We start from the raw sequence: 14,110 nt of genomic DNA on the forward strand, positions 1-14,110 counted from the left end.
CAAACATGATGACCTCTCAGTATCTGTATTGCAAACCATAATGCCCAAAAGTAGAGAGAGAGTAGCACTGTAGAACTGTTGTCTTCTTGTTCGTTCATTTGCTCAAGCGGGCACCAGTAACATCTCCATTGTGAGACTTGTTGTTACTGTTTTTGGCATATCAAATACTCCATGGGGAGCTTGCCAGGCTCTGCTGTGTGGGTGGGATACTCTTGGTAGCTTGCCAGGCTCTCCAAGAGGGATGGAGGAATCAAACCCGGGTCGGCCGTGTGCAAGGCAAACGCCCTACCTGTTATGCTATTGCTCCAGCCCGTAGAGAGAGAATATGGGGAATATTGTCTGCCATGGAGGCAGGGGGAGGGTAGGAAAGGGGGGGCTTACTGGGAGATTGGTGGTGGGGAATGTGCACTGGTGGAGGGATGGGTGTTTGATCATTGTGTGACTGTCACTCAAATATGAAAGCTTGTAACTATCTCACAGTGATTCAATAAAATTTTTTTAAAAATTAATTTAAAATAAAAGAAGAAAAGACCAGGAGAAGCATCTTTATAAAGAACGTTTCCATTCACTTTATTATTTTAAATCTGAACCTGCATAAAATGACGAGGGGAGGGGGGAGAGAGGCGTGCGTTGAGCCCAGAGTAGCCCCGTGACATAAACTGGGGACAAGCCCAGGGCTGGAGCCTGCAGCAGCTCCCCTGGGAGGGAGGCAATGGTGGAAAGGGGGTGAGGTGGAGTCTGAGGACCGGGCTCAGCCCACTGCCATCTGAAAGAAGGGGGTGATGAAGGGGCCACGAGAAGGGCTGCGGGGCCTGGGGACTCTGGACTAGCGAGACCCAGTTCTCTTTCTGGGTTCGGTTCCGCCAAATGGGGGACCCGATGCCTCCCCCGGAGGGTGCAGCTCAAAAGGAGACCTAGAAGAAACTCAAGCCTGAAGTTTCTGAGAAAGCAGCATCTTCCCGCTCTGCAGCGCTCACGCTCCTTCTCTCCTTCTCACACCGGGCCACGCCCAGGCAGAGGGACAGACAGACGCTCCTCCAGGCTCCCTGGAGTGGACACGGGGCCCAGGACGCGCTGAGTCCAGCCTGGCTGCCGCCTCAGCGCCGGGGGTGTGGGGTGGGCTCACACGTTGGTGTGCTGGGAGCCCTCGGAGGCCGCGCTGCCCGGCTGGCTCCGGCCCGAGGGGGCCGCGCTGGCTGCCCGGCTCCTCTGGCTCCCTCGGTCCCCGCCCGGGGTCCTCGGGGCCAGCTCGTCCGTCACCTTGACCTTCTCGTGCTCCTCCTTGAGGAAGAAGTCCACCAGCAAGCTCTTCTCTTTCTTGATCTGGTCGCTGATGTCCGTGGGGATGTCGGGGATCATCCAGTCCACCAGGACGCTGAGGAACATCACGAGGTTCTGCGGGAGGTCGGGAAGAGAGGGAGGGGGTGCTGAGAGGAGTGGCCTGGCCTCTGGCGGCGGGGGTTGGGGAGAGGTGCCTGTGCCCCCATTGGTGGAACCTCAGGGTCCCATCATAACAGAGCAAACAGCCCGGAAATCCCCTGGCTCTGCTGTCTAAGAGATGCTGACCTTGGCCTTGGGTAACTCCATCCCTTTCCCGGCTTCCTGCCCAAGGAAGGGAGACAGCAAGATAACACCCATCCCGGAGGGGGAGATGCATAAGCAGGGACCCCTAACCCGAAGGGCCTCGGAGTCCCTCATCTTGCCCTTGGACTCACCGTACGCTTGGCCTCGACCTGCTGGGAAGGGGGCAAGTGCCCACAGCCTCCCCAGGGCTTTCTCTGACCTGGGTCTCCCTTGGAGCTAAGCCCCTGTCTGCTCCTTTGGTGCTGACCTTTGCCTTGGGTACCAAGCTCTGTCTGCTGCTGACCTCTACCCAGAGTTCCTGCCTCCCCCTCTCCTACTCTCTATTCCGCTTGGTCTGCCCAGGACCCCCGGGGGTCCAGCCTGGCTGGATCAACTGTGTCGGTGAACACAAGAGACCAGAGAAAGTCTGTCTCCAGGGGACGTATGGTCGTGTCAAGGGGAAGATTGGGCAAAATGAATTATTTAGGTCCTGCTTTGGGGACGGGCTTTGGAGGGGCTGGCTAGAAACACTCGAAATATGGTGGTGGGAAGGTGTAACAGTGGTGAGATTGGTGTTGGGGTGTTCAAGTTATTGTGAACAACTTCATATAAATAAAACAAAATGTAAAAAAATAAAATAAGGGGGCTGGAGCGGTAGCACAGTGGGTAGGGTGTTTGCTTGTACATGGTCGACCTGGATTCGATTCCCAGCATCACATATGGTCCCCCGAGCACCGCCAGGGCCAGGAGTAATTCCTGAGTGCAGAACCAGAAGTAAGCCCTGAGCATCGTTGGGTGTGACCCAAAAATTAAAATCACTGTAGCACTGTAATCCCATTGCTCATCGATTTGCTCGCGCGGGCACCAGTAACGGTTCATGGTGAGACTTGTTGTTACTGTTTTTGGCATATCAAATACACCACGGGGAGCTTGCCAGGCTCTGCTGTGTGGGCGGGATACTCTCGGTAGCTTGCCAGGCTCTCCGAGAGGGATGGAGGAATCGAACCAGGGTCAGGCCGCGTGCCAGGCAAACGCCCTTGCCGCGGTGCTATTGCTCCAGCCCCAAAATTAAAATAAATAAAATAAAATAAAAATAAAATAATATCTAAAGTGGCAAGACCTTTTATGATAAATGAAAAATAAAAATGAGTTGAAGTTTTGTTTTTTTGTTTTTTTTTTAAAGAGGGAAGACAGGCTACAACTGGGTACACATCAGTTCTCCCTGCCCTCCCCTGGGCCGCTCTGTCTCCTTTGGTCCTCTCCGTCCTGTCATCTGGATGTCAGAGATAAAGCCCAGGACGGGGCAGGCAGAGAACTCCCAAGGCCACCTCCTCGAATCCCACATGTGCTGGAGCCCGGGAGGGGACCCACTATAGTGTGTGTGTGTGTGTGTGTGTGTGTGTGCGTGCGTGCGTGTGTGTGTGTGTGCGCACGCGCATGTGTTTGCGCGAGTGTGTGTGCGTGCCTTTGTGTGTGTGCGTGCCTTTGTGTGTGTGCGTGCCTTTGTGTGTGTGCGTGCGTGTGTGTGTGTGTGTATGTGTGGACGCATTGTCTCTGCCCTCCTCCACTCACGCCTCGCCCTGAGTGGAATGTGACACGTGACCCAGGGTAAAGCGAGGAGACCGCCCAGGGCCGAGCCGGCTGCCAAAGGTATCGCCCCCATCTCTCCCGAGGAAGAATGGCTGTCTTCTTCCCATGAAAGATGAGCCGGTGGGGCTTCTTCACTTCCTGGGCAGGGGTCCGGGGGACCAGGATACCTTAGAGCCCCCCAGAGAGCTGCCTGCAGGGCACACAAAAGCCCGCCGGAGTCTGAGAAGAGACCCCCCAGGACCCCAAGTGGGGCCGGGGGCACTGAGGCTCTGAGCAACCGGAGCCGCAGCTATTGTGGGCGATAGGAATCGCGGGCTCGGGTTCGCTATTGAGGCGGGCCGGCCCCGTGGCTCTGCGGCCCTTCCCGCCAGATGTCCCGGGACCCACCTCCACACGAACAAAGGGGAGAGTGCCCGAGGAGAAAGGTCCGGAACTGGAGCCCTCCGCCAGGCTGCAGAGACCAGACAGAGCACTGAGTCGGCCCTGGACTCGGGCGGGCCCCCCTGCCTCTTCATCTGGGGTTTGCAGGGGACTCCACCTTCCCCCCCAAACCGCAGGGTAGGCACACGCCTCTCCAGGCACCTACCCGTGGTGAAAGGCCCCATCATCTCGGGGGCTCTGAGGGGAGCGTGTCCTGCCTCCCCACGGGGAAAGTTCCCTCCCTCAACTCCTGGTCCTGCCACACGGCAGCCCCGCAGGTTCCTCAGGGCCATGCAAGGCTGCAGACGAGAGGCAGGGGGAAGACGCGGCTCATCCCCACCCTCCCCTGCTGCAGCCTGCATGCATCGAAACCAGCTATTCCTGATGAGCGCAACTTACCTGGAAGATGATGACGAAGGCCAGGCGTGCAGACAGAACCGACCAGTACTGTTTGGAAAACTCATAGGGGTTCGGGGCCCAGGGTGGTTCTCGGTAATCCTTAAACCTGCCCAAAGACAAACGGGAGGTGAGATGGGGAAGGGACAGAACAGCACCTGCAGGCACAAAGCAGCAAGAGCAGGCTGGGCTCTCAGGCTAGGGGAATAGCAAGGCACACAGGGAAATCCAGGCCGTCCACGGAAGAAAAGGAGGAGGAGGAGGGAGGAGGAGGAAGAGGAGGAGGAGGAAGAGGAGGAGGAGGAGGAGGAAGAGGAGAAGGAGGAGGAGGAGGAGGAGAAGGAGGAGAAGGAGAAGGAGGAGAAGAGGAAGAAGGAGGAGGAGAAGAAGAAGAAGAAGAAGAAGAAGAAGAAGAAGAAGAAGAAGAAGAAGAAGAAGAAGAAGAAGAAGAAGAAGAAGGAGGAGGAGGAGGAGGAGGAGGAGGAGGAGGAGGAGGAGGAGGAGGAGGAGGAGGAGGAGGAGGAGGAGGAGGAGGAGGAGGAGGAGGAGGAAGAGAAAAGAAAAAAGGAGGAAGAAGATAGTTGCCAGAGAAATAGTACAGCGGGTAGGGCATTTGCCTTGCACGTGGCTGACTCGAGTTTGATCCCTGGTATCCCATATGGTTCCCTGAGCACCTCCAGGAGTAATTCCTGAGTGCAGAGCCAGGAGTAAACCCCTGACCATCACCAGATGTAACCCCAGAATAAAAACAAACAAACACAAAAGAGGAAGATAAAAAGAGAGGTGAGCTCAGAGATGGGACAACGCGAGAGGAAGAACATGGGCCACAGAAGGGCGAGGTGGACATGGAGCCCAAGACCAGGGCTGGGATAGAGGCCAGAAAGCCCTTCCCCATCAGACACCCCCCCCCCCGCTTTCCAACAGCTGATCCCAGCTGTTGCAGGCACTTGGGTTGACATCCAGATGAAAAGGACGGGGAGGGCCTGCCCAGACACACACCACAGGATTCATCACATCCACCCGTGGCTGAGGACAGAAACATGGCCAGCTCCAGACGATGCTGGCCAAGGGGAGAGAGGGACACCGTGGCCAAGGGAGCAGGGCAAGCCCAGGGTCCGCCACACTCCTGTGCCCACCCCTAGGAGCAGATGGACACTTATCCCTGACTCTTCTCAACACCCACCCAGGAAGAGCACCCCACAGCTGACCCTCGCCACGGGGCAATCCCGCTCCAGCCCCAGCCCTGGAACCGCAGGCAACTCCGTTTCTCTTGTTATCTTGCTCCATCGACAAGGGAACAGCTGCTGGATGACCTTGCTCGAGGAGCCGCGACGCAGCTCTCTTTGCCCCATTCTGAAACGAAGCCTGAGAAATCTGATTCTGCTAGATTCGGTCCCATCTCTGCTAGTAACTCCCCACACAGCTTTTATAAAAAGTCACTTAGCCCACTCGGAGCACCCGGAACCTGTTGTGAATCTAACAGGCACATTCATGTAATCAGGGGGTCTGAAGGAGGGGAAATATGGAGCTGTCTGTAACAAGCTCGCTTTGAAAACATCTCCCTGATGAGAGAGGACAGGGCAAGTGGCTCACGGGAAAAGGAAAAGCAGAGCACGTGATGGAATGAATTGATGAATTCGACTCCTGCGCATTTCTCTCTCCAAATCTTTCAAAGCATTGTGACTCACTGTGGTCAGCGATATATTTGATATTAATGTGCGGAGCGATAGCACAGCGGGTAGGGCGTTTGCCTTGCACATGGCTGATCCGGGTTCGATTCCTCTGTCCCTCTCGGAGAGCCTGGCAAGCTACTGAGAGTATCCGGCCCGCATGGCAGAGCCTGGCAAGCTCCCCGTGCATATTCTATATGCCAAAAAGCAGTAACGATAGGTCTCATTCCCCTGACCCTGAAAAAGCCTCCAATCATTGGGAAAGACGAGGAAGGAGAGGCTGCTAAAAATCTCAGGGCTGAGAGGAATAGAGAGGTTACTGGTGCCTGCTTGAGCAAATCAACAAACAACGGGATGACAGTGATACAGTGACAGTGATCAGACTAATACCACCCACAATTACCTACAATATTTTCATATCCTCCGAGCTACTTAAAACTGCCTTCCTAAATTGGCCTCTAACAAGGGGACACAGAACAGGCAATTAGAAATTAATGAGAGCTGTGTTCAGCCAGGGGTGGATAAAGATCTGCAGGGGCAACACCCGGAAAGGCTCCCCCTGCTTTGAGGAGACCCAGATGTCAATCAGCCCTGGGCTGGAAGGGGGCTCAGCTTTCAAAGACTTTGCAGAGGTCCTGGGGGTAGGATCTTGGGAGCTGCAGAGGAGTTTAGCTGGAGCCATGCGAGGAGGCTGTCTGGCTGCCCAGACTCTGTCCAATAACCTCCTAGATTTGGGGGACCTCGCCCCGCTGACCCCACTGCTCCGTTCCAGTGCTGCCTCAACGCTATCCCTCCTCCAGGATATCTTGGTCCTGGATCCCACCCCCCCTCATGTTCACTGATCATGCTACAGACCAACATTAGCACCCTGCCAATGGGAACGCCCTGCAAAGCAGCACAACGGCGGAAATCACGTTGGTCCAGAAACGCCTGGAATGCGTCTCCAATGGGAAGCCAGAGACTTGTCCTAACGTTGGGGTCTATTTTTAAGCTACCTTGGCAAGACCACATTGGAGCTTGAGACCTCAATTTTATGTGGCTCCATTTATTGCCAGAGGTCACAGAAAGCGAAGAACATGAGGGGTCACTGAGTTCCCAGCACTCTTTGCCAGAAAGTCAGGGCTAACTGCATTTCCCACTATGATTGAGGTTTAAGACACTGGGTTGGGATTAGCCATAGACTTGCTGACTCTCACACACTGTCTCTCCATCCTCCGTATGCTGCCCCCTTCATCACTATTTCCCCTGTTTTGGGGAAGGGGTTGTTTGGGTTTGAGGATGCTCAGGAACTATTCTTGTCTCTCTGCTCAGAAGTAGTCCTCTTGTGGTACCAACGGGACCATATACGTGCCAATGAAGGTCTAGTAACTTGGTTCATCAAAACCATGAAAGTAGCATACTCATAAGCACATTACCTGAACTGAAAAAAAGAAATTTAGTTTAAGACACTGATATCTCTGAAAAGCGTATTCGATATGCACATCTGAGGTCAGGGTCAAGGTGGCAGACCCTCCATGCTCTATAGAGACAAGGCTTCTAGAATAATGGGAGGAACCGATTGGTCTTGACTCCTGCAGGGCAAGTCATCGATGTGGGTTGTTACTTCCTGCTGCATGGGGGGGGGGGGGGGGTAGCAGTGGAGGCCTTAGTTCTTGGGCAGTTGAGAGTTTTGCACAGGATCAGTCCCTAGACACATGGAGAACTATGGCTTTCTTTTCTTTTCTTTTCTTTTCTTTTCTTTTCTTTTCTTTTCTTTTCTTTTCTTTTCTTTTCTTTTCTTTTCTTTTCTTTTCTTTTCTTGTCACAGCCGGCAATACACAGGGGTTACTCCTGGCTCATGCACTCAGGAATTACTCCTGGCAGTGCTTGGGGGACCTTATGGGATGCCAGGGATCGGACCCAGGTCAGCCGCATGTAAGGCAAACGCCCTACCCTCTGGGCTATCGTTCCAGCCCCAAACTCTGGCTTTCTAAGCCTCAGTTGCTTTGTTAATTTGGGGGGCTTGGGGTTTTTTTTCTAAGTATAGTAAGGAATTTCAGGGCCAGATTGATAGAATAGAGGGTATGGCACTTGCCTTGCATACTGCCAACCTGAGTTTCCCCAACGCCACATATCACACCCACCAGGAGGGGTTTCTGAGTGCAGAGCCAGGGGTAAGCCCTGATTCCTGCCAGCTGTACCACCCCCCACCCCTGCTGAAAAAAGAAAAATTATAAGAAGTTTCAACAAGAACATTTCTATGATACCCCCGAGGTATAAAAGTGAGTGGATAATTCTTAGTTCTCAGTGTCTGTTTAATGTTAACATCTGCTGATCTGCTGTCTGATTTCGTGGACCCCACTGGACTAGATCTAGATAATGAGAAAAGGCTTCAAAAAAATGCAGGTCCCCTGTACAGTGAAGTTACACTTTGGGTGGGCAGGCCTGAATCCAGGATTGTGGACAGCTGGCCCAGCTCATCAGCCACATGAAGGAGTGGCCCCGAACTAGACCCAGGCCAGTAGCAATCCAGTTTGCATATGAGCTAAGTCCCAGAGTCAGACTCCTTACTAACCCAGAGGTGAAAATACCGGAAATATGGAGACTTATAAATTAGTATTGACAAATAAATGAACTCACCTCTTCTTAAAGCTAGTTCCCAATTTTGCGTCTTTGGAGGTGGGGAGCTGGAATTGAACCCTGGAACTACTGCTCCTGGGACCCCTCCATTGAAATAAAAAAACGAATCAAGCTGTTTCACTGAGAAATCTGGGTGGACAAGTAAATTGCTTCTCTATTTCACGGCCATCTCAACCAATGACGAACCTTGGGTACCAAGGCACCTCAGGTGGAAGGATGTGACACATCAGCCAGTGTTGTCACCGCTACAGATAGAATGGGAACACTGCTCCTACAAAGGAATCCTAGACCAGATTCCAGAAAGCCTTGCATTTTCCTTGCAATACTCTCTCCTACTTTCTTGGTGATATTTGTAGTTCCTATTTTGTTTGAGAAATATGTGTGGTGTTGCCTTTGATTGATTAAGTCCTTTACGGGCATTATATTTTAACCAAAGAATAGACAGTTCAAGAATTTATTGCTGGACTGGAGAGAGAGCCTTAGCTGCATGTCTGACACACACAGGGATCCAGGTTCAATCCCCGGCACCAAGCATGGCTAAAATAGCTCTGTTAGCCCTCAGCTTTGCAAGGGAGGCCCCCCTCCCCGCGAAAAACAAACAAAAAGCCACTCACTCTTTTCTTTATCTGCATTTTTGAGATAAATAGTGCAGTGTTTGCTATTTGGGGGGCTATGTTAAAATTTCCTAGTCATGCTTCTAACTTGAATCTCACTGAAATTCCAGCTAACAGTGTCCAGGGTTCAGTGGAAATAGCCCTCTGAGATTTCTTTCTTTCTCTTCCTTCCTTCCTTCCTTCCTTCCTTCCTTCCTTCCTTCCTTCCTTCCTTCCTTCCTTCCTTCCTTCCTTCCTTCCTTCCTTCCTCTCTCTCTCTCTTTCCTTCTTTCTTTCCTTCTTTCTTTCTTTCTTTCTTTCTTTCTTTCTTTCTTTCTTTCTTTCTTTCTTTCTTTCTTTCTTTCTTTCTTTCTTTCTTTCTTCCTTTCTTACTAACTTCCTTCCTCCTTTCTTTCTTTCTTTCTTTCTTTCTTTCTTTCTTTCTTTCTTTCTTTCTTTCTTTCTTTCTTTCTTTCTTTCTTTCTTTCTTTCTTTCTTTTCTTTCTTTCTTTCGCTTTTTGGATCACACCCGGTGTTGCTGAGATTTCTCCTGGCTCTGCACTTAGGAATTATTCCTGACGATGCTTGGGGACCATATGGGATGCCAGGGACTGAACCTGGGTCTGCTGCATGCAAAGCAAACACCCACCCTATCCACTGTACTATCATTCCAGCCCCCTCCCCCCCTCAGATTTCATACTATCATTATACGTTTGACAATAGTGAAATCTAATTCACCATCTTCTATTGAGATTCCCTTAGCATACTCTACATCTTGTCAATGAACTCAAAAGGATCTTCTCACCTCAGCTCAAGTAATGGCAAAGATCCTGACTCCTAGTATCACTAACATCTCTTGGCATCACCTTTGAAATAAGAACTAGGTCACCTTCTCCCTTTCTCAATTTCTTTTTCTTGCTCTTCTTCAAACCCTCATTGTTCCTGTCTGAACGATAGCCCTCCCTCAGTAGATCCAAGTAGAACCTCTCCTGGTTCTATCATTCTTGGCTGCCCTCCTCCTGGTGACTTTCTTTTCAGGGGATTGGGTCATACAAAGGAAAGCTCAGAGTTTATTCCTGGTTCTGTGTTCGAGTGGCCCCTGCTTTGCTCAGGTCACCAGGTGCAGTGCTGGGGATCTGAGGTCAAGTGTCCTCTTGGTGATTTACCTGCAGAACTGAACCTCCTGGTCAAACTGGGAGGATTCGGGCTGTGTGCCCTCCTTCAGCTGACTGACGTTGAAGAAGGAAAGGGTGTGGTTGACAAAGCCGTGCAGAGTCCCGTTGTTGCTGTAGGAGTACTGGTACACCAGGCGGGGGATAAAGTCGGAGGTGACGGCGATGACGAAAGCCTGAGGAACAGAATGAAAATCACTTGAGGAAGGGCCGGGTGGCTACCATCCAGGTGGCAGGTGGCAGGGCTCCACCTGACTGCAGACTGACTCCCACAGGCTCTCTCCCAGAAGCCCTTTCCTTGGAGTTCGCATGGCCAGCTTGTGTGGCTTCTCACCCTTGGCATGTGTGTGTGTGTGTGTGTGTGTGTGTGTGTGTGTGAGAGAGAGAGAGAGAGACAGAGACAGATACAGAGACAGAGGAGAAAGAAAAATTGACAGAGAGACAGACAGACAGAGACAGAGAGACAGGGAAACACACACAGAGATAGTCACACACAAACACACACACAGCAAAACACACACAGGCACAGAGAGAGAGACAGAGACACAGAGAGAGACAACACACACAAACATACAGAGAGAGACAGAGACACAGAGAGAGACAACACACACAAACATACAGAGAGAAACAGAGAGAGACAAGAGGGAGGGAGAGACAGACAGACATAGACAAAGACATACACAAACACACAGAGTGAAAGAGACAGATAGACAGAGACAGATAGACAGAGACACACACAAACACAAAAAGAGAGAGAGAGGCAGAGACAGACATACACAGACAGAGACACACAAACACACAAAGAGAGAGAGAGAGAGAGACAGACAGACATATACAGACAGACACACACAAACACAGAGAGAGAAACGCAGGGAGGAAGGAAAGAGAAAGAGAGAGGAGGGAGGGAGGGAGAGAGAGAGAAAGTGCCAGTGTGGACCATTTAGTCCTGGAAGGGCTAAGCCTCCCTCAGAGGCCTGCACTGACACTACCGGTGTTACCCAGACTACACGGAGTGGGGGAATCCTCTGAGAAAACAACCAGTATTGGTGTGAGTGTCCCAGAAGGGCTGCGTGTGTGGACACTGAATGACTCTGTCCATATGTTCCCGAGTGACACCAGAAGTTCAAGGATAAGGCCACAGTGCCCTGGATCTGACCATCTGTTCTCAACAGTTTAAAACACACCCTGTACCGATGTGCTTCTTCTCACCCATCTCATTTGGGAAAGGGGAGGAAGGTGAGGGGTGAGGGGAGAGGAAAGGAAAGGGGAGACCTGGTCAGCCAGCCAGGACCGCACGGACCCCGCACGGCATCTGGTGTAGCTGAGCGCCCATAAATGTCTCCGGAGCAGAGCAAAGGACAAATGAGCAATTGCATGTTTGAAGATGGAGGTGCTTTCTGCACAGAAAATCTTAAATCTTTTTGGCAGCTGTTTACACTGGATTCTGTACCCACAATCAAAGCCTTTTTTTCTTTTTTTTAAAGTAGAGTTTAGGTATTGTTTTCTGGATGTATACATGACATGTGTATGGGGGAGGGGCAGAGGCTGGCGATAACTCACTCCCCCATCTCGGAGGGCGAGTCACATACTTTTGGACACCCTGATTCTTACTTTCTGAGCACTTGCTAATTGCCCTTTCATCCTTCCATGGAATTTCCAGAAGGATCCTAGGTGGTGGATATCATTACTCTCTCCCCCCTTCGCAGATCAGGAGTCCTAGAAAGGTGGAAAAATTAGAACTTCCTGTCCCTCAGTTGTATTGATGAAAAGTGCCAGACACTTGGGGCCTTCCTTCAAGGACACATCGCCCCAAAAGGAGCAACTCATCCATGATCCCAGCCACTTTGTTTCTCAGCCACAGGACACGTGGACACTCTCAGACAGGGGCCGTCCAACGGCCTGACCCTCTCTGCTTCCCCTCATGGCTCTCCCGCCATTTTCTTCTCTGAATAGAGAACTGGGCTCCAGACAGAATCTGGGTCTCTCTCCCTGGGAAGAGTGGGCCATTGCTTTTTTTTTTTTTGCTTTTTTTGGGTCACACCCGGCGTTGCACAGGGCTTACTCCTGGCTCATGCACTCAGGAATCACTCCTCACGGTCCTCAGGGGACCATATGGGATGCTGGGAATCGAACCCGGGTCAGCCGCATGCAAGGCAAATGCCCTACCTGCTGTGCTATTGCTCCAGCCCCAGGGCCATTGCTTTCAAGGTATGCACTGAGCTGCTTAAAATTGTCTTGGGAGCTGGAAGAGGAGGCCCTCCCTGGCCCCCCTCCATGAGAATGCACAAGTCAAAGGAACTGTTGGGGACTAGAGCGATAGCACGATAGCACAGCGGGTAGGGCATTTGCCCTGCAAGCGGCCGACCTGGGTTTGATTCCCAGCATCCCACAGGGTCCCCCGAGCACCGCCAGGAGTAATTACTGCGTGCATGAGCCAGGAGTAACCCCTGTGCATCGGCGGGTGTGACCCAAAAAGAAAAAAAAAAAACAACCAAGGAGCTGTTGGCGTGGGCTCAGAGGATTTCCTTCTCCGCAACGTCGACATGTGTGGGGCGGCCGTTAAGGAGATCATCATAGGTAGACCTCCTCTCCCTCCATCTCCTCCTGTGTCACTGACGACATGGAGCCGGAGTCCCAGGGGGTAATTAAGATTGTTCATTGACAACCTGGAGGAACTGTAATTAGGAATGGCGGTTTGGGCGGGATGCCAAGTATTGTTCAGTACCAGAGGAGAAGAAGCCAGAAATAAGATGGCCAGATAGGTGACATTCTTTCCTCATGATTCTTGGCTCTGAGGAAAGATCTGATGTTGCCCCTTGACGCCCCGGCTTGCAATCTAGAGAGTAATTACCCTTCCTTCCTCTCGGTGCCGTGAAGCGAGGGGCAGAATCACACATGGCTTTGGCCAGGGGGCCACGAGCAAGAAGACCAGTTGCCCTGTTTCCTAGGAGCTGTCTTAAGGAACGCTGCGACTGGGAAAGACGGGGCTGAGTCGAGCCCCCCCACCCCAACCCTTGCCCCGAGCCAAGAGGTATCACGCGTGCAAGCACTTACATTGATGATCACAGAGAACTTGCCGATTCCGGAGAGAATGTCAAACCAGATCCCTGTAAGACGGAAAGGAAGCTGTCTGCTTCACTCGCACCCACGCTCGGTGATGACAGCACTCTTTCTTGCTCAGGGGGACACTTTGCAGACAAGTTCCCTGGGGAACGCTGGGTGGGACCCCCCAGGAATGGGCTTGTTTGGAAAGGTTGAGAATCCCCTGTCTGAAAACTGGGGCCGGGGTAGGGGAATGTGGGCGCCTGGTGGGGGAGAGTATGTGGCCCCTCCCGCCATGGAGGTTTTGAGGATGGTCACGAGGATGAAGAGCTCAAGGTGGGGAACAGGCCAAGCCTCCCAGTTCTTCTTGAGTCTGGGCCCGCTGTGGGGGACCGGGTGGCATCGGGTGGACACGGTGTCTGGGATGAGCCTGTGTCAGGTTCCCGGCAGGGATCGTACCTATGTCTTTGGTCCTCACGGCATCCGGCCGTCTCAGCTCGGTCACAAACTTCTTCGCATCCAACCGCACTTCGATGACATTGTTGAGGAGGGCAAACACGGGTGCCAGGGGGAAGGAGGCCACGAAGAGGGTGACAAAGCCGAACTGGATGACTAAGAGAGAGAGAGAACAGTGTAAGAGGCTGCGACAGGAAGAAGCCCCAAGTGTGTCTTGCTCTGGGTCCTGCCTGTTCTCAGCAAATCTTCCCTTTTTGACAAGTTTTGGGTTTGGGGCCCACATCTGGTGGTGCTCAGAGGCTGCTTCCAGCTCTGTCCTCCGGGATCAGTTCTGGTTCTGTGCCTGGGGAACCACCCGATGCTGGGGATCGGACCCAGGTACTCGGCGTGCTGCGAATACAATCAACCCATTGCGTTATGTTGCCGACCTGAGTCTCTTTTCCAGGGTCTTCTCACAGCCTCCCTTCTCTGGTCCCATAGATTTCTTTCTCAACACCCGCAGGGAGGGCAAAGGTCTGTATTCCATAACCGAGATATGAGGAAAAGAAAAGCATCAACTCTCCCTCACCCTTAAACCTCTCACTAGTGC

General features: G+C 52.2%; 1 protein-coding gene across 1 annotated transcript in view; it reads right to left on the reverse strand.

Moving 5' to 3' along the window:
- Positions 1–1,122: 1,122 nt before the first annotated feature.
- ANO2 (anoctamin 2) overlaps positions 1,123–14,110 on the reverse strand; it is a 373,823-nt gene continuing 360,835 nt past the window's right edge. The window contains exons 21-25 of the mRNA XM_055142616.1: positions 13,525–13,677; positions 13,078–13,130; positions 10,018–10,199; positions 3,973–4,078; positions 1,123–1,395 (exon numbers count right to left, since the gene is read on the reverse strand). Of these exons, the coding sequence (XP_054998591.1) occupies positions 1,123–1,395; positions 3,973–4,078; positions 10,018–10,199; positions 13,078–13,130; positions 13,525–13,677 (767 nt within the window). The remainder of the gene's footprint in view (positions 1,396–3,972; positions 4,079–10,017; positions 10,200–13,077; positions 13,131–13,524; positions 13,678–14,110) is intronic.

Source organism: Sorex araneus, chromosome 6 (assembly GCF_027595985.1).
Source record: "Sorex araneus isolate mSorAra2 chromosome 6, mSorAra2.pri, whole genome shotgun sequence".
In the NCBI taxonomy this organism is placed as follows: Eukaryota; Metazoa; Chordata; class Mammalia; order Eulipotyphla; family Soricidae; genus Sorex; species Sorex araneus.